General features: G+C 40.9%; 1 protein-coding gene across 1 annotated transcript in view; it reads right to left on the bottom strand.

Annotated features, from left to right (window-relative positions):
* MUC13 (mucin 13, cell surface associated) overlaps positions 1 to 24,732 on the bottom strand; it is a gene marked incomplete at its 5' end in the record, with an annotated part of 31,363 nt that overhangs the window by 4,641 nt on the left and 1,990 nt on the right. The window contains 7 exons of the mRNA XM_059919981.1: positions 1,203 to 1,240; positions 1,899 to 2,028; positions 2,370 to 2,495; positions 6,537 to 6,688; positions 16,651 to 16,706; positions 20,331 to 20,437; positions 21,699 to 21,821. Coding sequence (XP_059775964.1) covers positions 1,203 to 1,240; positions 1,899 to 2,028; positions 2,370 to 2,495; positions 6,537 to 6,688; positions 16,651 to 16,706; positions 20,331 to 20,437; positions 21,699 to 21,821 — 732 coding nt within the window. The remainder of the gene's footprint in view (positions 1 to 1,202; positions 1,241 to 1,898; positions 2,029 to 2,369; positions 2,496 to 6,536; positions 6,689 to 16,650; positions 16,707 to 20,330; positions 20,438 to 21,698; positions 21,822 to 24,732) is intronic.

Genomic DNA, 24,732 nt, shown 5'->3' with positions numbered 1-24,732 from the left:
AGCTTGATGGAATTGATGAGGGAAGAGTCTGGAGGTTCATTACCACCCATTCTCCTCTAGATCTGCTTGTTTAGCTCTCTTGAGCACTTGAAATATGGCTATGGGGTGGCATGTAAGTGCAATTTTAACATACACAGCAGATTTCAAACACATAGTATGGAAAAAAATGTAAAATATCTCATTAATCATCCTTGTATTGATTGCCTATTGAAATGGTATTATTTTCTATATATTGAGTGAAATAAAATGTTATTAAAATCAATTTCACCTATTCCTCTTTACTTTTTAAATTTTACTTAGAGCTTTTAAAATCTGAAATTAAATCTGAAGCTCGTGTTACATTTCTATTGGACAGTGCTGCTCTAGATCCCTTTGATTCTTTCTGCTACATGACTGCCATATATGCCACCTCTAACCAGGATGCAAGGGGTCATCGACTATTAAGTCTGGAAAATCCCTCAAAGTTTAGCTGATCCAAACTTCTCATTTTATAGGTGTAGATACTGAAAGCCCAGAAGAAAGAAATGACTTAGCAAACCCAGCCTCACAACAAAATACAGTAGAAATTAAAAGCATTTCTTATCACTAACTTTGTGGCTGGCTGGGAGGCTAACAGGAATACTCCCTTCATCTTGGATCATTGATCTTTTAGTTCATTATATAAAATTTAAAATATGAAATCATTTAAAATATACAGTTAGTATTGTCCCAATCTGGTTGGGGTAGGGTCTGGGGGGGAACCAAGCAACTGAATTTATGACAACACATCCCAACTTAGTAAATAGCTCTGAGACAAAAAGATGATTTGAGTCTTTGAACATCTGGTTTCTAGTTCTGCTCTACTGTGACCATAAACATTTTTGGAATATACTGGTCTTTATCCTTTTTAGTAGCAGACAATGCATATTTAATCTAATGTAGGAAATGAATATAATGTTGGGACAACCTTCTTTGGCCTGGGACAAGTCCAGAGGCACCAGCCCACCTCTTGGGCTGAGTTCTATTATTTCCCATATCAGAGAGGCTCTGCCCACAACCTAAGTGTGAGCATGGCATGGCCTGACCCAGAAGACAAACTCCAGGTAGATTTTCTCTCTCTTTATGAAACAAGCCAGAGACTTTGGGGAACTGGACAGAATTTTGAATGTGGTCAATGTCTGTTTCTTAGAAGCTTATTAACAAAGCAAGACTCTTCTACTCACAGTCTTCACAATCAACTCCGCTGTAGCCAAACGCACACCTAAAATACAAGGAGTAGGAGACCATGGTAAGGAGCCTTGTGGGAGCAGGTCAGAGTTCCCACCCAACCTCCATGTCTTCCTTGCATCTTTCTTTCATTCTCTCCTCCCTGTTCTGTCTCCTCTTTCTCTTTTCTTCCTTACGCTCCCATTCTTCCAGGTGAGCCCCTTTCATGGCACTCTGGAAGGTTGAGGGGGTACACAATCCCGTGTGGTTCCATTTGCTAGCAACTGAACGCTCCATCTTCTGAGCGCCAGGAGGATTCAGCAGTTTGGGCGAAGCCGAGTTCCAGAGGCATGGAGCTTAGTGGGACCCCTTCGGGCTACGAGACCACCTGGCTCGGCCATTTATTTGCTGCCCTGTGAGTGGGGACATGTCATTTATATTCTCCGAGCTTCAGTTTCCTCAATTGAAAATGGGGAATAAATACATTCCTGACTGTTGTTGTATGAGAAGCATTACCTGCTGTGGTTCCCAGCACACGGAGAATGTTCAGAAACTGATGATGATGATGATGGTGGTGATGGTGATGCTCTGTACCTACCAACTTATGCCAGCGAACCAACTTCCAGACCCTAAACTCACACATATGTGACAAGCGCTATCCTTTTTGCCTAGCTTCAGCTATGACAAGATGAAAAAGGAGTGATTTCTCTTACGGTTGACAGATCCCACGATTATCTTTCTTGTAGCCTGGCAGGCACACGCAGTTAGCTTCCCCACTGTTCTTCACTAGGCATTGCCTATTGTTCTCTGTGCTGCAGTTACCAGGACACTTTGGACCCAAAGCTTCAAAAGAGAGTGATTTCTGGTTAATTTTCAGAAATAACCCCTTCAACACCAAAGTGACACATCACAGAATACAATTTTTTCACGTTGCTTTTTCTGGGTAAAACGAGGTGCTCAGTGGCTCTGCACTTGATGTGCGTCCTGTGAAGTGGCATGTGGGGCCTCCTCACCAGCTCTTAGCCAAGGCCCTATCCAGGCCCACAGGACTAAAGCCAAAATTCACATCCCTCAGACTCTGAAATGCACATGGAAACTTGAGCAGGAAAGTGTGTACTTTGCAAATGCAAAAGAAGAGAGTGGAGGAGGCACGAAGAACATTTAGAAGCAGGTGGAACACTCACCAACACACAGAGGGATCTGTGGGCTCGGTCTCTGCAGCCCCGGTTTGCACTGACATAGTAAACCACTGGCGCAGTCATCTTGCTCATTCTTTTTCTCACAACCATAATAATTACACCGATCTTGCTCTAAGAGGTACAAATAATTCAAAGACATATTTAGCAAGACAATATGGATAAGGTAACTTGTGAAAGCACCCCATTCCATTGTGGTTATTGTTGCCTTTTAACACATTTTAGGATTCAACCAATGAAAATCTGAGATTCTGAAATTCAACTCCCCAGGGGATCTCTTCTATAACTATTTCCTTATATTATTCAATTAAAATTAATTCAATCCAGTGCAATGCAATGATGTTCCAAATCTCTTTTGCACCTACCTCTTTGCTAGGTTCCACAAGGGACACAGTAGCTGCATAAGTTTTGGACCCCATTTTTGGAGACTCACCTGTTTACACCCTTAGGGAGTTGCATCCAGCAACTCATAATACAGACTTTAAGTACAGTGGGAATTCAGGGGCTCAGGTAGCTAAAGGTAACATCGTGGAGGAGGTGGAAATTGGGCTAAGTCTTGAAAGATAGGAAAGATTTGAACAGTCAAAGGAGAGGCAAGGTCTAAGTGGAGTAAACAAGGCATGAAAAGAAGTAAAGGATTCTTGTCTGGGAGTGATGGAGTTGTACTTGGGCAGGGGAGAGGCAGTGGGGTGAGGAGGAACAAAAGTGAGAACTCTTGGCTCTACTGTTGATTGGCCGTGGGCTTTTTGTTCAATCTTTTCATTTGTGGTGGGTCCAAGTTCCCTCCATCTATGAAATGGGCTAATGATTCTTGTTTCACATGATTGTTGTGAGAACTGAATGAACTAATGTAAATGCAATTGTCCACTATAAGATACTCAACAAGTAATCGTTCTTTTGTTCACTCATTGGTATAGCAGGGTTTGAATGTCAGGTTACGGACACTGACTTTTATCCTACAAGCCTGAGAATCCATTGATAGATTCTGAACAGAAGCATGGCATGAGAAAGCCATCTTTTAAGAATGTTAGTCTATAGAGAATGGACTTGAGGATATGGGGAGGGGGTGGGGTGAGATGTGACAGGGTAAGAGAGCGTCATGGACATATATACACTACCAAATGTAAAATAGATAGCTAGTGGGAAGCAGCCACATAGCACAGGGAGATCAGCTCGGTGCTTTGTGACCACCTAGAGGGTTGGGATGGGGAGGGTGGGAGGGAGGGAGATGCAAGAGGGAAGAGAAATGGGAACATATTGTATATGTATAACTGATTCACTTTGTTATAAAGCAGAAGCTAACACACCATTGTAAGGCAATTATACTTCAATAAAGATGTTTAAAAAAAAAAAAGAATGTTAGTCTAGAAGCAGATTGGAAGACATTAGGGACAAAAAGATGAATCTGAGAATAGGTTAGAGGGAGAGAATAGGAGCAGGTAGAACAGATATGTGGTTACTCTCTTCTAAATGTCCCAAACCTGTAACTAACCTTCCTTCATTACCTGCCATTTGAAAATGCCTCTAAATAAAAAACAGAGAAAGAGATTCTACAACTTTTGACACAGAAAAGAGAATCTGTCTTTGCAGCAGAAGCAAGAGAGCAGGAAAAGGTGGTTTTCTCTAAAAGTTCTGAGCTCTCCCTTCCACGTGCTGGGCAGCTCATGCTCCTGTGGCCATCTCTAGCTGGCATCATTTGGTAATCTGTTAATGTACCTAAGAGCACATGCCTGGTGTCAGAGTGGAGAGATGTTGAGAAGAGTTGTCCAAAAAAAGAGCAATTCTCAGCACTGAGACCAGATGGTTTCAAGTCTTCCAGGGCTCAGAACCAAGGCAGTTACTAAGTAGAGCCAAATGAGAGAATTGCAAGGGTCCCCAACTTTATTTTGAAGAATGCACTGGTTATTTTCATCTGACAACCACTTGGAGTGGTCAGTCCCCATGCTGATGGGGATCCTCAACTTCCTCACACTTGCTAGAAGTCTCATTCAGCCAAAAGCAGAGCATATGATAAGGTTTTTTTCTTGCCTTGCTGACAATTTCATCTTCCAGGGGTAGAGGTTCTGACGGCATGAATTGCTACTCTGGACCAAATTCTGACCCTGAGGAGAAATTTATTGGCAGGTAGAAGTGATGAGTCCCTTGGAAGACAAGGACCAAGTGATAGCCAGAAAGAGGAGTATGACTTTGAGAGAGTAAATATTAAAATGTTCAAAAAGGATAAGGTGTAGTTCCATGGCATGAGACTCTGGAAGATGAAAACAGTTCAGGAAAGTAAGAAGCTCTGAAAATGTAATTCTAACTGTACAGCTGCAAGTGATCCCAACAAGCTGTAAAAAAAAAAAAAAAAAAAAAAAAGGAGAGGGCCAGGTAATATAAGAAACTGGCATGGTTTGCACAGGAAGCTCTCAGATGAGAGACATAAAATATAAAAAGAAGGTCCCATAACCAAAGATGGAATATTAAAAGTGTGACAGAGACAGTCTAGAGTCCCAAATGAGCTCAGGCTTACCACAAACAAAACCCAAAACAACAACAACAACAAAAATCCAACAACAAAGAGCAAAGGGTTAAAAATTAAAAATGGGCAAATGAATGAAAGGGTGTGTATGTTTTCCATGTTACAGGGGCTCATGGAAAGGCCAGGCCTGCTTGGTGTAATGCTGATGAATGACATGAAAAAAAACAGAATGGCTTCAGAACAATTTTTCTCCAGTCTCTTCTGCCAGGAAATAATACTTGGATGGAAAAGAGTTGAATGGACATTGCTAAAGGGACCGCAGCCCATGGAGTGGGTACAGTGCAGGGGAGCCCCCATCCTTTCTGATAGAATTTTAAGTGTTTTATTCCAGAGCATTTACATTCCAGGTCCTGAGAGAACAGTGAGCATCTGTGAAATCTCGAAAAAGAAGGTGCTAGAAAACTATAAATGAACAGAATTTGATTATATTTTCAAAAAGAGAAATATGTTTTGCAAACTAGGACATGGAGGTTACAATAAGCCAAAAGCAAAAATTTAAGAGACTAAAGAAGGAGTCGTAGAAGGATCAAAATGAAAGATGAGGAAGGCAGAATGGGATCAGGAGAATGGTGAGCGGAGGTCCAGAGAGAAGAGGACTTCAGGAATGGGAGGATACTAGTATCAAATGCTACAGAAAAGTCAGATAAGTTGTGTCTCAACAGAGGCCTTTGGGTTTGGCAACCAGGACTGAGAACCAGTTGCACAGAGCTGCCCCCAGGGCTGGCCCTGGACACCTCTGAGATGAGGAACTCCTGATGACTGCTCTGGTGATTGCAGTAATAGTGCCAGTTTATTCCTGCCTTCCTGTGTCCATGCCCCTTGGTAGGGCCTGCCACACTGTGCTTTGTCATGTGAATTGCTTTGGCCATCAGGACAGTTGTAAATATAACATTAGCAGAGAGTGAGAAGCACCTGTGTACTGAAATGTGCCCTCTGGCTGCTTTTGAAACCCTTTTGGACTAACCTGCTGGAGGATGAGAAATCATGCAGAGCAGAGACAAACCGTCCAGCTGAGCCATTTTAGATCAGTCAGCCCTCAGCTGATCTACCTGGCAGCTAATGGCTGATGCTTAAGTGAGCCCAGCAGAGATCAGCCAAGCCCCGCCTAGATGAGCAGAACCACCCAGGTAAGCCCAGCCCAAATTCTGACCCACAGAATTATAGCGTTATAATAAATAAATGGTTGTTGTTTAGGCCACTAAAATTTGGGGTGTTTGTAACACAGTAAAAATGAACTGTTAACAGCTGTCCTATGGGGGTGTGTGTCCGCCTAAAGGGGAAACAGTATCGATAAAACTTTCTATAGCATTTGGAAAGCTAAAACTTGGTATAGAGTCTTCTTGTTTCTCCTTTCTTCATCTTTCCTGGTTCAGAGGCTATTTGTCCAAGACTACCTTCCAAGAAGAGGAACAAACTAGTCAGTCTGATGACTTGGGGGATGGTTATAAAGGAGCAAAAGCCAAATGACAGGGGAAAGGGAGGGAGGAAGAAAGGACAGATTCAAAGGAAACTGGGAGATGTTGTGCATTCAATTATCCAGTGCTTCTGGACCCCTTCAAATATATAATAGAAAATTTTATGAAAAAGTAGATAGGTCTTCAGGTAATCGTTGTATAAAATTATTTCATACTTACTGATGTATTCTGTAAACTCAGTTGGGCTGTTTGCAATTGCATTTTCAATGGTACGTGATATGTTTTCTTCAGTTTCTTTTGTAGTTTCTATAAAAATGTTTACTACTTCTACATGAACAGTACGAATTTCAGATCTTGCTGAAGGAGATGTGCTAAAAATGAAATGAATCCATTACTTGATGAATTGAACTGAAGCATCAACAAATTAGTCTTCACAGCAGAAGCAAGAAGAAATACAATTCTGCAGCCTGTGGAAGGAAAACCACATTCACGGAAAGATAGACAAAATGAAAAGGCAGAGGACTTTGTACCAGATGAAAGAACAAGATAAAACCCCAGAAAAACAACTAAATGAAGTGGAAATAGGAAACCTTCCAGAAAAAGAATTCAGAATAATGATAGTGAAGATGATCCAGGACCTAGGAAAAAGAATGGAGGCAAAGATCAAGAAGATGCAAGAAATGTTTAACAAAGACCTAGAAGAATTAAAGAACAAACACCTAGAAGAATTAAAGAACAAACAAACAGAGATGAACAATACAATAACTGAAATGAAAAATACACTAGAAGGAATCAATAGCAGAATAACTGAGGCAGAAGAACAGATAAGTGACCTGGAAGACAGAATGGTGGAATTCACTGCCACAGAACAGAATAAAGAAAAAAGAATGAAAACAAATGGAGACAGCCTAAGAGACCTCTGAGACATTAAACATAACAACATTTGCATTATAGGGGTTCCAGAAGGAGAAGAGAGAGAGAAAGGACCTGAGAAAATATTTGAAGAGATTATAGTCAAAATCTTCCCTAACATGGGAAAGGAAATAGCCATCCAAGTCCAGGAAGCACAGAGAGTCCCATACAGGATAATCACAAGGAGAAACACGCCGAGACACGTAGTAATCAAACTGACAAAAAATAAAGACAAAGAAAAATTATTGAAAGCAGCAAGGGAAAAATAACAAATAACATACAAGGGAACTCCCATAAGGTTAACAGCTGATTTCTCAGCAGAAACTCTACAAGCCAGAAGGGAGTGGCATGATATATTTAAAGTGATGAAAGGGAAGAACCTACAACCAAGATTACTCTACCCAGCAAGGATCTCATTCAGATTCGATGGAGAAATCAAAAGCTTTACAGACAAGCAAAAGCTAAGAGAACTCAGCACCACCAAACCACCTCTACAACAAATGCTAAAGGAACTTCTCTAACTGGGAAACACAAGAGAAGAAAAGGACCTACAAAAACAAACCCAAAACAATTAAGAAAATGGTAATAGGAACATACATAATTAGCTTAAACATGAATGGATTAAATGCTTCAACCAAAAGACACAGGCTTGCTGAATGGATACAAAAACAAGACCCATATATATGCTGTCTACAAGAGACCCACTTCAGACCAAGGGACACATACAGACTGAAAGCGAGGGAATGGAAAAAGATATTCCATGCAAATGGAAGTCAAAAGAAAGCTGGAGTAGCAATACTCGTATCAGATAAAATAGACTTTAAAATAAAGAATGTTACAAGAGACAAGGAAGGACACTACATAATGATCAAGGGATCAATCCAAGAAGAAGATATAACAATTATAAATATATATGCACCCAACATAGGAGCACCTCAATACATAAGGCAACTGCTAACAGCTCTAAAAGAGGAAATCGACAGCAACACAATCATAGTGGGGGACTTTAACACCTCACTTACACCAATGGACAGATCATCCAGACAGAAAATAAGGAAACATAAGCTTTAAACGACACAATAGACCAGATAGATTTAATTGATATTTATAGGACATTCCATCCAAAAAAGAGCAGATTACACTTTCTTCTCAAGTGCACACGGAATATTCTCCAGGATAGATCACATCTTGGGTCACAAATCAAGCTTCAGTAAATTTAAGAAAATTGAAATCATATCAAGCATCTTTCGTGACCACAATGCTATGAGATTAGAAATCAATTACAGGGGGGAAAATGTAAAAAACACAAACACATGGAGGCTAAACAATATGTTACTAGATAACCAAGAGATCACTGAAGAAACCAAAGAGGAAATCAAAAAATACCTAGGAAAAAAAAAAAAAAAAAAACCTAGAGACAAATGACAATGAAAACACGATGATCCAAAACCTATGGGATGCAGCAAAAGCAGTTCTAAGAGGGAAGTTTATAGCTATAAAAGCCTACCTCAAGAAACAAGAAAAATCTCAAATAAACACTCTAAGCTTACACCTAAAGGAATTAGAGAAAGAAGAACAAACAAAACTCATAGTTAGCAGAAGGAAAGAAATCATAAAGATCAGAGCAGAAATAAATGAAATAGAAACAAAGAAAACAATAGCCAAGATCAATAAAACTAAAAGCTGGTTCTTTGAGAAGATAAACAAAATTGATAAACCATTAGCCAGACTCATCAAGAAAAAGAGGGAGAGGACTCAAATCAATAAAATTAGAAATGAAAAAGGAGAAGTTACAACAGACACCGCAGAAATACAAAGCATCCTAAGAGACTACTACAAGCAACTCTATGCCAATAAAAATGGACAACCTGGAAGAAATGGACAAATTCTTAGAAAGGTATAACCTCCCAGGACTGAACCAGGAAGAAATAGAAAATATGAACAGACCAATCACAAGTAATGAAATTGAAACTGTGATTAAAAATCTTCCAACAAACAAAAGTCCAGGAGCAGATGGCTTCACAGGTGACTTCTGTCAAACATTTAGAGAAGAGCTAATACCCATCCTTCTCAAACTCTTCCAAAAAATTGCGAACTGCTGGACTAACAGAGAACCTCAGACCTGAGGTTAGAAGGAATGCTCCCAAACTCATTCTATGAGGCCACCATCACCCTGATACCAAAACCAGAGAAAGATACTACAAAAAAAGAAAATGACAGACCAATATCACTGATGAATATAGATGCAAAAATCCTCAACAAAATACTAGCAAACAGTATCCAACAACACATTAAAAGGATCATACACCATGATCAAGGGGGATTTATCCCAGGGATGCAAGGATTCTTCAATATATGCAAATCAATCAATGTGATACATCATATTAACAAATTGAAGAATAAAAACCATATGATCATCTCAATAGATGCAGAAAAAGCTTTTGACAAAATTCAACACCCATTTACGATAAAAACTCTCCAGAAAGTGGGCATACAGGGAACCTACCTCAACATAATAAAGGCCATATATGACAAACCCACAGCAAACATCATTCTCAATGGTGAAAAACTGAAAACATTTCCTCTAAGATCAGGAACAAGACAAGGATGTCCACTCTCACCGCTATTATTCAGCATAGCTTTGGAAGTCCTAGCCACGGCAATCAGAGAAGAAAAAGAAATAAAAGGAATACAAATTGGAAAAGAAGAAGTCAAACTGTCACTGTTTGCAGATGACATGATACTATACATAGAGAATCCTAAAGACGCCACCAGAAAACTACTAGAGCTAATCAATGAATTTGGTAAAGTTGCAGGATACAAAATTAATGCACAGAAATCTCTGGCATTCCTATACACTAATGATGAAAAATCTGAAAGAGAAATTAAGGAAACACTCCCATTTACCATTGCAACAAAAAAAATAAAATACCTAGGAATAAACCTACCTAAGGAGACAAAAGACCTGTATGCAGAAAACTATAAGACACTGATGAAAGAAATTAAAGATGATACCAACAGAAGGAGAGATATACCAAGTTCTTGGATTGGAAGAATCAATATTGTGAAAATGACTATACTACCCAAAGCAATCTACAGATTCAATGCAATCCCTATCAAATTACCAGTGGCATTTTTTACAGAACTAGAACAAAAAATCTTATAATTTGTATGGAGACACAAAAGACCCTGAATAGCCAAAGCAGTCTTGATGGAAAAAAATGGAGCTGGAGGAATCAGACTCCCTGACTTCAGACTATACTACAAAGCTACAGTAATCAAGACAATATGGTACTGGCACAAAAACAGAAATATAGATCAATCAAACAGGATAGAAAGCCCAGAGATAAACCTACACACCTATGGTCAACTAATCTATGACAAAGGAGGCAAGGATATACAATGGAGAAAAGACAGTCTCTTCAATAAGTGGTGCTGGGAAAACTGGACAGTTACATGTAAAAGAATGAAATTAGAACACTCCCTAACACCATACACAAAAATAAACTCAAAATGGATTAGAGACCTAAATGTAAGACCAGACACTATAAAACTCTTAGAGGAAAACATAGGAAGAACACTCTTTGACATAAATCACAGCAAGATTTTTTTTGATCTATCTCCTAGAGTAATGGAAATAAAATCAAAAATAATCAAATTGGACCTAATGAAACTTAAAAGCTTTTGCAAAGCAAAGGAAACTACAAACAAGATGAAAAGGCAACCCTCAGAATGGGAGAAAATATTTGCAAATGAATCAACGGACAAAGGATTAATCTCCAAAATATATAAACAGCTCATGCAGCTTAATATTAAAAACACAAACAACCCAATCAAAAAATGGGCAGAAGACCTAAACAGACATTTCTCCAAAGAAGACATACAGATGGCCAAGAGGCACATGAAAAGCTGCTGAACATCACTAATTATTAGAGAAATGTAAATCAAAACTACAATGAGGTATCATCTCACACCAGTTAGAATGGGCATCATCAGAAAATCTACAAACAACAAATGCTGGAGAGAGTGTGGAGAAAAGGGAACCCTCTTGCACTGTTGGTGGGAATGTAAATTGATACAGCCACTGTGGAGAACAGTATGGAGGTTCCTTAAAAAACTAAAAATAGAATTACCATATGACCCAGCAATCCCACTACTGGGCATATACCCAGAGAAAACCATAATTCAAAAAGACACATGCACCCCAATGTTCATTGCAGCACTATTTACAATAGCCAGGACATGGAAGCAACCTAAATGCCCATCGACAGACGAATGGATAAAGAAGATGTGGTACATATATACAATGGACTATTACTCAACCATAGAAAGGAACTAAACTGGGTCATTTGTAGAGACGTGGATGGATCTAGAGACTGTCATACAGAGTGAAGTAAGTCAGAAAGAGAAAAGCAAATATCGCATATTAACGCATATATGTGGAACCTAGAAAAATGGTACAGATGAAGCAGTTTGCAGGGCAGAAATAGAGACACAGATGTAGAGAACAAACATATGGACACCAAGGGGGGAAACTGGAGGGGGGGGTGGTGGGATGAACTGGGAGATTTTGATTGACATATATACACTAATATGTATAAAATAGATAACTAATAAGAACCTGCTGTATAAAAAATAAATAAAATTCCAAAAAGAGAAAAAAATTGGTCTTCAGACCTCCCAGACTCTCAGATCTTCAGCACTAGTCCCTACCCATTGTTTTATATCCACTGTTGAGGCTCACATAGAGAGGCATGGGGTTGCCATAAGATGGCCATTTATAGGCCTAGAGATCTCTATTTGGCATGCATTCGGAGGAAATCTAGGACTATAGCAAGGTCTTGTTGGAAGATACTTAGAAAAATTGTGGACAATCATTCTTAGGGTTGAGGAGCCTGGAGTGAACCAGAAGGAGAATAAGTGACATCTGAAACAGTAAGCTGTCACTTTCTGCAGAAAGTCAAGAGTAGGTCTCTTGATGAGCTGTAAAATCTCAGATTTGTGCTTTGAGAGAGACAGAGGGGTGTGTGTTCCTCCCTGTGCACAGAGAGAGCAGTAATCAACCATACAGAGTCTAGATCATTCCCAGAAAGGGCCCAGGAAGCCAGAAGTCAGCTTCAAAGTGTGTGTGTGTGTGTGTGTGTGTGTGTGTGATTGGACCTGGGCACACCTGACCCAGAGGAGAACTGATCCCAAGGAGGGATGGGGTGGTGAGAAGCATCAGAATATAATACCAAATCATTTCACCAGACACTAAGTGCTTGCTATGAGCAAGACATCATAAGAATCTCTCTAATCAGCGCTGCAACTTGGGGCCCTGAGATCAGCTGTACCAAGTTCTAATTCTTTCATTATTCAAAAAAGAATCAAGTGATACAACCACTGAGAGAAAAAAAAGGACTTTAAAAAACTTCATCCCGCCATTCGCCCCACGGTGGGTGGTTGCCACAGCTGGTTTAGGGCCCCGACCATTGGGGCCCCTTGTCACGAGGAGGCAGCCTCTGGGCTGGGGAGAAGCCGCTGCCACCTCGGGCGGCCAACGCGATGCCCTGGGACAGTGCACTTCCTGGCCTCGGTTCCCGGCCAAGTTCGGTCTCCGAGGTGCAGGCCCGGCTCCCCTTCCTGGTCTCTCTTCTCTTGCTGGGCCAGTTTATCAGGAGAAGACTGTTTTCCAGGGCTAGAAATTGGACTTCTGATGATGTTTGACCCAGTGGAAGCAATATCAGGCAACGTGATTTCAAAGCTGGGCTCAGCTTTTGTTTCTTCCCTCTTGTAATCACAAAACCCATTTTGGACCAGGAATTCCAGTCATGTCTGTGATGGTGGTGAGACAGGTGACACGGAAATGGGAGAAACTCCTAGGCAGGAACACCTTCTGTTGTGATGGCCGCGTGATGATGGCCCGGCAAAAGGGCATCTTCTATTTGACCCTCTTCCTCATCCTGGGGACACGTACACTCTTCTTCGCCTTCGAATGCCGCTACCTGGCTGTCCAGCTGTCTCCTGCCATCCCTGTGTTTGCTGCCATGCTCTTCCTTTTCGCCATGGCTACACTGTTGAGGACCAGCTTCAGTGATCCTGGAGTGATCCCTCGGGCCCTACCAGATGAAGCAACTTTCATAGAAATGGAGATAGAAGGAAAAGGACTTCCCGGGTGGCACAGTGGTTAAGAATCCGCCTGCCAATGCAGGGGACACGGGTTCGAGCCCTGGTCCAGGAAGATCCCACATGCCGTGGAACAACTAAGCCCGTGCGCCACAACTACTGAGCCTGTGCTCTAGAGCCCGCGAACCACAACTACTGAAGCCCACGCGACTAGAGCCCATGCTCTGCAACAAGAGAAGCCACTGCAATGAGAAGCCCATGCACTGCAACAAAGAGTAGTCCCTGCTCACTGCAACTAGAGAAAGCCCGCACGCAGCAATGAAGACCCAATGCAGCCAAAAATAAATAAATAAATAAATAAAAATTTATTTAAAAAAAAAAGAGTCGAAGGAAATATACCAAAATGCATAAATATCCCTGAGTTGAGAGACCGTCAGTGATTTTTTTGTCTTCTATTCATATTTTCTGTTTTTTCCAAATTTTTTACAATAAGCGTATATTACTCTTATATTTAAATAATTGTTTTTCTGATTCTAAATATTACCAGTCTTTTTTCATACATATATTTTACTTTTGCAAGGTAAAATCCTTTATACATGCTTCTTTTTAGCATACATTTTCATTTTTTGGTACGTTGTGAATATTTTCCTGTCATCATTTAAAATGTGTACATCATTTGAAATGGCTGCATAATATTCCATCCCATGCATGTATCATAATGTACTTAACCAATCTCCTATTATGATATTGAGGTTATTTTCAGTCTTTCACTATTAAAAGGGACTTCTGTGACAAAAAACAAAAACAAAAAACCACAACAACAAAAAAAATTTCTTCCCTCTCTGATTTGTGGCTGTGTGTTTTTAAGACTCAGGATATATTTTTCCTGTCCAATTGTTTTCCGATACTCCTTTCTGACTTTTGAAGAAATAGAGAAGCTTGAAAACATAGCCAGCCTACTTAGAAAATGTTCACAGCCATGTGGGTTCTGCAGAACAATCCAGAAAATCCAAAACATGAACCAAATTCTGTTTTTAGGAATGATCACCTCAAAAGGGAGTCCAAAAAGCAAAATGGGCTTCAGAATTCTAATTTAACATTTCCTATCATGATTTGTTCATGATGGGATTTGGAGGTGACAGTGGACGGTATAGGGCAGTGAGAAAGGGGTACTTGATACAAGCTTTCTTTATCAGTTGAAAGATGACCAGAGATCTATGGTATAGTTTTGCAGTGGGGCTAGGAAAGAAATGCCATCCATAATTCATTCATTTAAAGAACCTGCTAGCATACTCTCAATTCAGGAGACAAGACATGACACTTACAGAACAGTTCAAGGAAATGATGGAGCGGCCGTGTTCTTAAGTGACAAAAAGCTGTAGTATAAATGACTAGAGCACTAGCCTCTGAGTTAAGAGCCCAGAGATCTAGACCCAGGATAGCCACCATCTTTTGTGGTCCAAGACCAGTCCCAGCTTCCCTCAGCCTGAATGTCCTCCTCTGTCCAAAGAGAGGTTTGAGTGTTAGAGAAATTCTGAGGATCCTTCCAATTCCAACATTTGGACAGTAAATAAAGAGCTTGGGGATTCAGAGGAGAGGGCACTGGTATGGAGCCTAAGAAATGCCTTCTGAGGTGAGACTGAGGTCTATTTGCCTGCCATGGCCCCCCTGATGGGGGAGTCCCTCCTGTCAGGACACTGAGCTCACAGGTAAGGGGTTGCCTCCAAACTCCCCTTTCAGTAACTCCTTAAGAACGGAAGGAGTGCCACAGTTTCCCCAAGTGACTCTGTGGGACCAGCTCTCCATCATACTTGCAGGGTCCCATATTCTGGAAAGGAAACAGAAGGGGAACTAACTTGTTGAAACTGACTATGTGCCAGGCACTTTGCACAGGGAATCTTTCCAAAGGTATCTCATTTGCTCCTCCCAGGGTTCTGGGAAGGTTGATCAGATTATTCCAGTTATAGAGATGAGGCAACAAAAGTTCAGAGAGGTTAAAATGCCTACCCAGTCACACAGCAATAATGTGCCAAGGCAGGGATCCAAGCACAGATTTACACCTCACTGTTACTGTTTTTATCCAGTCATCCCGACGCATGAACTCCCTGTTGTCCCCTAAATCAAACCTGATGCCCTTCAGCAATGCATAGACCTTCAGCAGTCTGCTGTACCTCCAGCTTCCAGCCTCTGCATTGGGGCCCAGCCTCTCTGCCTGCTGCTTGCACCGTGCCTCCCATTAAGCTGCCTGCTGGCCTTCTGGCTACCCATCACATGTGCACCTTGCTCACCGCCAAGATCAAAACTCACCACTTTTAGGAGGTCTTCTCTGAATTCACGTATCTAAATATATATAGTATGTTTTTCCACAAAGGACTTGACAAAGTTTATAAAGATAGATACAATAGTAAAGCCATAAAATATAAATACATTAAAGCTGCTTTTTCTGCATGGTTCTGTTCACCTTAGAGCAGTGGTCCCCAGCGTTTTTGGCACCAGGCACCGGTTTCATGGAACACAATTTTTCCACCGATGGGGGCGGGGATGGTTCAGATGGTAATTCGAGCGATGGGGAGCCATGGGGAGCAATGGGGAGCGATGGGGAGCGATGGGGAGCGGCAGATGAAGCTTTGCTCGCTTGCCGCTCACCTTCTGCTGTGCCACCCCTGGGGGTTGGGGACCCCTGCCTTAGAGCATTCTTTCCTCAGCCTGTAGCACTCGTGTATCAATACGTTTCAGAGAAGGCCAAGATGGAATCACTAACTTCTTGAGAATCCTCTGCCTCTTTGGGTTCCCAAATAGCATGCAACCCTGGTCACTGCATGTTGATAAGCTCACTGCATGCTTGTTCTTACTGTAGAAAGAGCTCACGACAGGCCCTTCAGTAGCCAGGTGCATGACTGGCGTCTTCCTGTCTGCCTCATTCCCCCCTATGAGGGAAGAGATGGCCGTGAGCCATTCATTCTCCTCCTGACCCCCTGGAATGCACATTCCAGGGATTGACCAGGTGTGGTTTGTAGCCAAGGCATCAAACCAAACAAACAGAACCAGGTAATGCCCTGGACTATATGTGCAAGTTGCTGAGTAGCCAATCACAGGCAGCATCTTGCTATCCCCAGGTTACACCCTGCCCACCCAGGCCAGGGTCAATGTGACATCAGAGGCAGGAACCTCCGTGGTACTCAGACTAATCATCTCTTCTTGACCTGTGACTAGCCATCCTAGGGCCTCAGTGCCACATGGGGTATGCAAGAGAACACAGAAGTTAGGCAAACACAACCTGCTTCCAAAGTACCCCATCGGTCCACAGCAAACTTACCTTAATTTACGAATTACAGTCTGTCCGTAATCAGTATTGTTAAATGCATTTTTAAACTGTGGAGAAGAAGAACAGAATTAAGAACAACTACAAAGAGGGGGGACAAGTGATATTACATCTAGGTTTTAACATAAATCCATTTCTAAACTCATTTATATAACTATAACACAACAAATTATTTATTCTTTCCATGCGCTCTAATACCTTTCAGTAATTTTTGCTCTAACATAGGAAGATTCTGATATAATTCAGAGCCACCCAGGAAGAAGATGGAAACCTGAAGCACCCAGCCAAATCAATATTCTTAAAAATAACGTGACTGACTTGTTTTGTCTTTTCAAAGTTACTGTTAGACTTACCTATAATGCATACTTTATACACTCATCAATTTACCTAAGGAAGACTTAAATGCCTACCTTACCAAGGCATCATGCCTGAGACACAGAGATTACCAAGATGGGCAGACCCAGCCTCATCAAGTAAGAGGTTACACCATGAAGTTGAGAGAGGTAAGTGCCAGAGAGAGTAGAATCTACCGTGGAAGTGCAAAGAAACTCTCATCTAGTCGCAGAGAACCAGAGAGGGCGTCATAGAGGAGATGGGCTGTAAAGCATTTCAGTAGGTAGTGCGGGGCCAGGAAGTGGAAGAAGGAGCAGCCCACACCAATGCTCAGAAGCAGTGCGGCTCAGAAGGCAGCAGGCTGAAGTGCCAAACTTCTCCGCTTAGCTTTTGCAAAATTTAACTGCTTTGAACCTCACTTTCTCATTGGAAAATTTGAGATAGCAGTAATTCCCACCACATATTGCTATCATGTGGAGAAAGTGAGATAGAATATATGATACGTGGCTTTGTGAGCTGGAAGGGGCTCCAGCACAGGTAGATCTTCTTAGGCCTGAGTTGCGTTCTAAGAGCAGAGACAATTCTAGACACTTGTTAACAAGTGGCCAGAGATTAAGCTGGGACCTCTGGCAGGGGTGAGGTGGAGGTAGGATGGGGGTCTCAATTAGAACATAAGTTCTTTGATGCCAAGAATGGGGTTCGTTTTCTATTTCTTATGACACCCCCCACCGCCTGCCACCTGCCCATCCCCATCCCTATTCCATAGCACTCAGCACAGGGCAATCCCTAGGAAACACTCAACAAACACCAGTTGACCGATGATTGAATGACTTAACTGTGAAAGACATGACCTTGGACATGTCTTCCTCTCTTTGGACCCCATCTCCATATTTATTACATGAATGTTGAACTGGGTTGGTGCAAATGTTTTTATTATATAATCCAAGAATTTTATTATTTTTCTCCCATGGGGGACCCCACATTTTAAAAAATCATGGCAAGGGACTTCCCTGGTGGTCCAGTGGGTAAGACTCCACACTCCCAATGCAGGGGGCCTGGGTTCAATCCCTGGTCAGGGAACTAGATCCCACATGCTGCAGCTAAGACCCAGCACAGCCAAAATAAATAAATAAATATTTAAAAAAAAAAAAAAAAAAAAAAAAAAAAAAAATCATGGCAACCAATGTCATTTAAAAAGATGTTAAATCATTTCTCTTTTATTCTAGTCAAATTCAAATATATTGATGCTCTAGTTAGTCTGGGCAACCTTGTATCCAGAATATGTCCATATTCCTTTTAATTCTTTTAAATATCAGGAAGAGCGGGTATTTCTGTAAACCATCAGGGCCCTGGGAATCTACTTAGGAACAAGTTCACTGGATGACCTCCAAGGTTCTATCCAGCTCCCCTACTGACCATTGCACTTTTAATATTCTTAATCCCAAAAAATGAGATTGCAAAATTAGCATCTGGCATAGGAAAAAGGTTTTCCATTTTTCTTCTTCTATCAGGTCACCCTTTGAGGATTTGGGGATATACACCTCTCAGTCTGAAGGGCTGCAAGACTGGGCAGGAGGGCATGAACTATGCTAACAGGCCTGCCCGGACCTCATTGCACAACGGAGCCAGCAGGGAAGGAGAAGCAGCCCTGAGGTCAGGCAGGTCTGGGTTCAAATCCCCCATCCTCACTCATCAGCTGGGTGACCTTTGGTCAGTTACTTAGCCTTCCTGATCCTTGACTGTTATTCTGTACTTTCTGGTCCATTTTCATGGCCACCGTGCTTCCTGGGCCCCCATTAAGATGTTAGTTTTTTAAAGTGTTTCTCCCAGAGAACCCTCTTGCACTGTTGGTGGGAATGTAAATTGATAGAGCCACTATGGAGAACAGTATGCAGGTTCCTTAAAAAACTAGAAATAGAACTACCCATACCACCCAGCAATCCCACTACTGGGTATATACCCTGAGAAAACCATAATTCAAAAAGAGTCATGTACCACAATGTTCATTGCAGCTCTATTTATAATAGCCAGGACATGGAAGCAACGTAAGTGTCCATCGACAGATGAATGGATAAAGAAGATGTGGCACATATATACAGTGGAATATTACTCAGCCATAAAAAGAACCGAAATTGAGTTATCCGTAGTGAGGTGGATGGACCTAGAGTCTGTCATACAGAGTGAAGTAAGTCAGAAAGAGAAAAACAAATACAGTATGCTAACACACATATATGGAATCTAAAAAAAAAAAAAAAGTTATGAAGAACCTAGGAGCAGGACGGGAATAAAGATGCAGATGTAGAGAATGGACTTGAGGACAAGGGGAGGGGGAAGGGTAAGCTGGGACGAAGTGAGAGAGTGGCATGGACATATATACACTACCAAATGTAAAATAGATAGCTAGTGGGAAGCAGCCGCATAGCACAGGGAATCAGCTCGGTGCTTTGTGACCACCTAGAGGGGTGGGATAGGGAGGGTGGGAGGGAGATGCAAGAGGGAGGAGATATGGGGATATATGTATATGTATAGCTAATTCACTTTGTTATAAAGCAGAAACTAACACACGATTGTAAAGAAATTATACTCCAATAAAGATGTTAAAACAAAAATAAAGTGTTTCTCCACCTAGAGTTCTAAGACATATTTCCAAGCTAACATTTTTCCCTTCAAAACTAAATTTTGAGAAACACTGGCTGGACACCCTCTCTAAGACCTTCCAGGTCTGACATCTGTGGTTCCAGGATAGAGATCTCCATCTCTTTCATGTCGACACACTCACAATAATCAAAATGAAATGAAGCTGTTGTTCATTTTGACATTTTTGACAATGGGAAAAAGAAGTAACATATTAATTCAGATGGAGTTCCTCTTCCAGACATGAAAAAAGCCAGACTAGTATGCAAATTTGACTGTAAAAAGGAAAAAAAAATCATCATCTTTAATTGTTTTTTCTCTTCAATTCTATGGAAGTAATTTATTTTAAAACAGCATTACATTTCTCTGTCCACTTAAAAATATTTAAGAATATTTCTGTATGAATGAGTATGGCATGGCTGGAGGTAGCTTCTAAAGGCCCTCTGCTGTGCCAGATGTTACCCCTCTAGGTGCAGGATCACGGTGAGGACCCAGGGTCCCAGAGGAGGAGCCTGGGCAACCAGGAAGCAGTGGCCCCCAGGAGTTTGGAACAACTACTGTTTACAAACCAATAAGCATGCATTTCACTACTTGAACCACCGGTATAGCTGTACCAGCATGTACCACCCGAACACCAGTCTACACTCTACAAGTCAGTGTTAGAATAAAGAATATTTATAGAGGAAGGATGTTTGGAAAATACTTACAAATGTAGTAATTTTAAGGTATAATTCCTGATAAGCCACAGAATTTTCATCTTCCAAGCCGGATGTAGATGATATTTTGACCGTAATTGTACCAGGGAATATCTTTCCTGAAATTCAAGCAGAATCTCTCTGTGATATTTAATGTAAAGAGGGTCATTTCCATTTTGTTTAAAACATAGTTTATTTTTAAAAATTCTAAACGTATGATGATACTACAGGAAAACTGGAAATATGAAAAACATTACCCCAAACCTGACCTAACCTACCACAACTATTCTCATTTTGGTATATTTCTCCCAGCTTTGTGTGTGTGTGTGTGTGTGTGTGTGTGTGTGTGTGTGTGCTTAGTTTACATCGTTATAATTCCAAGTTTGTATCATGAGTCTTCTTTACTTATTATTAATAGTAAACATTTTTCCAAATCATTACTTAGTCTTCATAATTAACTTAAATGCTACATAATATTCTATGAAATACATCTTTCCTTCCTTGATGCAGTCATTTTTTTGTTTTCAGTGCTTTTAATTATTTAAGAGGGAAAAAAACAGTTGCAATGAACATCTTCATGCACAAACCTTTCTACATATGGAGTCATTTACTTAGAGTGGATCCCCAGAAATGAGAGTATTAGTGCTAAAAACAGGAACATTCTTTTGGCTTTGGGGATATCTCTAATTTCTGTGGCCAACACAATGCATTCATTTCCTATACAGTTGGTCTGTTCTGGCAAGGAGGGATATTTCTCATTCATAAAACAGACAAAAACATGTAACTCAGGAAACAGCCTTGGACTTTCATAGCACCCAGCTGATATAACCAAAAAAGTATGGGGTCGATTTGCTCTTAAAGTTCATTTCCAGAGCTGAGAGGCTCTTAAGTCTCCAAAAATAGGGTTTGCTGTTATAGAACAAGCAAATCCTATGACAGAGAACTGAACCAAGGTCAGAGACCAGGTTCCTGGTTTGTCTGACTCTGTGGTTTTAGGAAATCACCTTATTCTGCATCAATGTCCCCATGTAACAGCACCACTTTGTATTTATGCAGCCTGTGTACTTTTCTAGGGACTCCAACATCTATCATTCTCATTTTGACCCCATGGCACCATTCCCTTGAACAGTTTAAGTGAAGAGACCCATCTACTCCCGTACGTCTAGGACTAGCTCACAAATCTGAATTGGTCTATTTCCTCTCCCACTAGGTTCCATTGAGATAAAGACAGGAACCTTTTTTCTACTTGGCTGGCCTTTGTTGCCTCTAAATTTTCCTCTAACTTTAGTATTATGGAAGCTCTTTTTGCCATTATTTTAAGTTTTCTATTCCACTTAGGTCTGAGGTACAGCTCTCCATGATTCATCCTTTGTAACTCACCTTTATTGCATGTAGAAGAGTTATAGTAAAACCCTTCTGAACACAGGCAAAAACGTCTATCATGCAGATTAACACATGAAGAACCACCCTCACAGGGATCCACTTGGCAAGGTTTGCTGGGACCTGAGATACAGTAGAAAGAGATTAAAAATCCATAGGATGACAACAAAAAACACCAAGAAACATACTTTTAAATCTCCTGGGCACTTTCTATTCCTTGGCTGTGTTACTCCATGGCACACCCTTAGAGCAGCTGAAACAAATACATAACAAATACATATTTTCTTATGTTTCTAGGAAGCTTGTTGCTAAAATTCTGGAGCCAAGCACTTGTCAACAGTAAAGGTCAGAGGTTGGTGGGTAAGAGTCTGCTCAGAGAGAGACAGCAGTCTTCTAACTCCAAGGAGTAAAGAAATACTTTGGACCTCAAGGATCCTCCAGAACCTTGATGTCTGGTTCTCTAACACTAGGTAGAGCTCTCCAAAACCATTTTAGAGAAAGCATCATATTTGTTTTTGGAAGATATGAATAATTGACTTATAGGGAAGACCATGCCAAAAGCTCCCCAAAGAAACTAGATATTCTGGTTAGCATACATGGTATACAGACCCACGAGGAAAGGCAAGGGAGAGTAAGGGAACAATGTGGATTAACTCATTGAAAATTCTAAGAGGAAGTGATGAAGGGCCACTCTACTCTCTGGCTTTCTGAGTGGATGACCTGAATAAATGGAGAGAAGAATATTACAATGGTTTCTATACCACTGGCCAGGACTCCTGGAGCAGGCAGGGTGCAGCATCTTTCTTATCTTTGGAGAACTGATGGGATCCAAGAAGGGAAGTTAGGTCAGTGGCCAAATGGTGATCTTGGCTAGCCATTTCCTTTATCTCTGTCAAATGAAATGATCCTGAGCTTTGATTTCAGAATAGATCAAGTAACTGACAACCTTCAGAACTGTCTTAAGATTCTAATAATACTGTAGGTGCAAATTGTTGCTTAAAAAAAAAAAAAGAGACTACATACGAGGTACAATGTGCATAACATGGTCTCTTCTTTTTGAAGTATAGTTGATTTACAATATTACATTAGTTTCAAGTATACAGTACAGTGGTTCAGTATTTTTGGAGATTATACTACATTATAAGTTATTACAAGATAATGGCTATAATTCCCTGTGCTATATAATATATCATTGTTGCTTATCTATTTTATACATAGTAGTTTGTATCTGTTAATCCCATACCCCTAATTTGTCCCTCTCCCCTTTGGTAACCATAAGTTTGTTTTCTCTATCTGTGAGTCGGTTTTTGTTTTGCATATACACTCATTTGTATTATTTTTTAGATTCCACATATAAGTGATATCATACAGTATTTGTCTTTCTCTGACTTATTTCACTAAGCGTAATATTCTCTAGGTCCGTCCACAATGCTGCAAAAGGCAGAATTTCATTCTTTTTATGGCTGAGTAATATTCTATCATGGGCATGTATCTTTTCAAATTGGTGTTTTCGTTTCTCTGGATATATACCCGGGAATGGAATTGCTGGATCATGTGGTAAAAATTGAAAATAGAACTACCATATGATCCAGCAATTCCATTCCTGGGTATATAGCCAGAAATAACATGCTCTCTCTTATGATAAAAAAAAAAAGGTGGGGGGACTTTCCTGGTGGCACAGTGGTTAAGAATCCGCCTGCCAATGCAGGGGACACGGGTTCGAGCCCTGGTCTGGGAAGATTCCACATGCCGCAGATCAACTAAGCCCGTGCGCCATAACTACTGAGCCTGTGCTCTAGAGCCCGCGAGCCACAACTACTGAGCCCGCATGCCACAACTACTGAAGCCCACGCGCCTAGAGCCCGTGCTCCGCAACAAGAGAAGCCACCGCAATGAGAAGCCCGCGCACCGTAACGAAGAGTAGCCCCTGCTCACCGCAACTAGAGAAAAGCCTGCATGCAGCAACGAAGACCCAATGCAGCCAAAGCTAACTAACTAACTAAATAAATATTTTTTAAAAAGGAGGGAATACATAGAAACATGTAAGTCTATGTGTTTGTATTTGCACAAACACAAAAAACTGGCCACAGAAGTTGCCTCTGGCGAAGAAAACTGGGGGTCTGGGTCCTAGGGGTCTAGGATAGGAGGGATATTTAGTTTTTACTGCATATACTTTTGCCCCATTTAAGCTTCTTTTTCCATAACTATGGGCCTAATTGACTTTTATAAAAAATAAATAAAACAGTACTGGTGAGGAGCTCTGATACCGGTTGGGAGTGTAAAATGGTGCAGCCACTTTAGAAGACAGGCAGGCAGTTTCCTACAGAACTAAACATACTCTTAACTATATGACCCCACAAGTGCACGCTTTAGTATTTACTCAGTGTAAATGCTAAGTAATCACTTATTATTTATCAACTTATATCCACTCAAAACCCTACAAACGAATACTTATAGCCGTTTTCTTCATGACTGCCAAAACCTGGAAGCAACCAACATGTCCTTCAGTAGGTGAGTGGATAACCAAACTGGTACAGCCAGACAATGGAATATTATTCAGTGTTCAAGCCTTGAAAATCGACATGGAGGAATCTTAAATGCATATTACTAAATGAAAGAAGCCAATCTGAAAACGCTACATACTGTGTGATTCCAACTACATGACGTTCTGAAAAAGGCAAAACTATGGCAACAGTAAAAAGATCAGGGGTTGCCAGGGGTTAGCAGGTAGGAAGGGATGAATGGGCAGAGTACAGTAGATTGTTAGGAAGGTGAAAAATAGTCTTTATGATACCATAATGATGGATACATGTCATTATACGTTTGTCCAAACCTACAGAATATACAACAGAATATACAACACCAACATACAATACAAACCTACAGAATATACAACACCTAATGTAAACTGGACTTGGGGTGATTATTATGTGTCAATGTAGATTCATCAATTGTCACAAATGTACCCTCTGGTGAGGAAAGTTGATAATAAGGGAGGCTATGCAGCTGTGGGGGTAGGGAAATATGCGAACTC

The sequence above is a fragment of the Balaenoptera ricei genome, chromosome 4 (assembly GCF_028023285.1).
Source record: "Balaenoptera ricei isolate mBalRic1 chromosome 4, mBalRic1.hap2, whole genome shotgun sequence".
NCBI lineage: Eukaryota > Metazoa > Chordata > Mammalia > Artiodactyla > Balaenopteridae > Balaenoptera > Balaenoptera ricei.
This window is presented reverse-complemented; position numbering and strand designations above follow the sequence as displayed.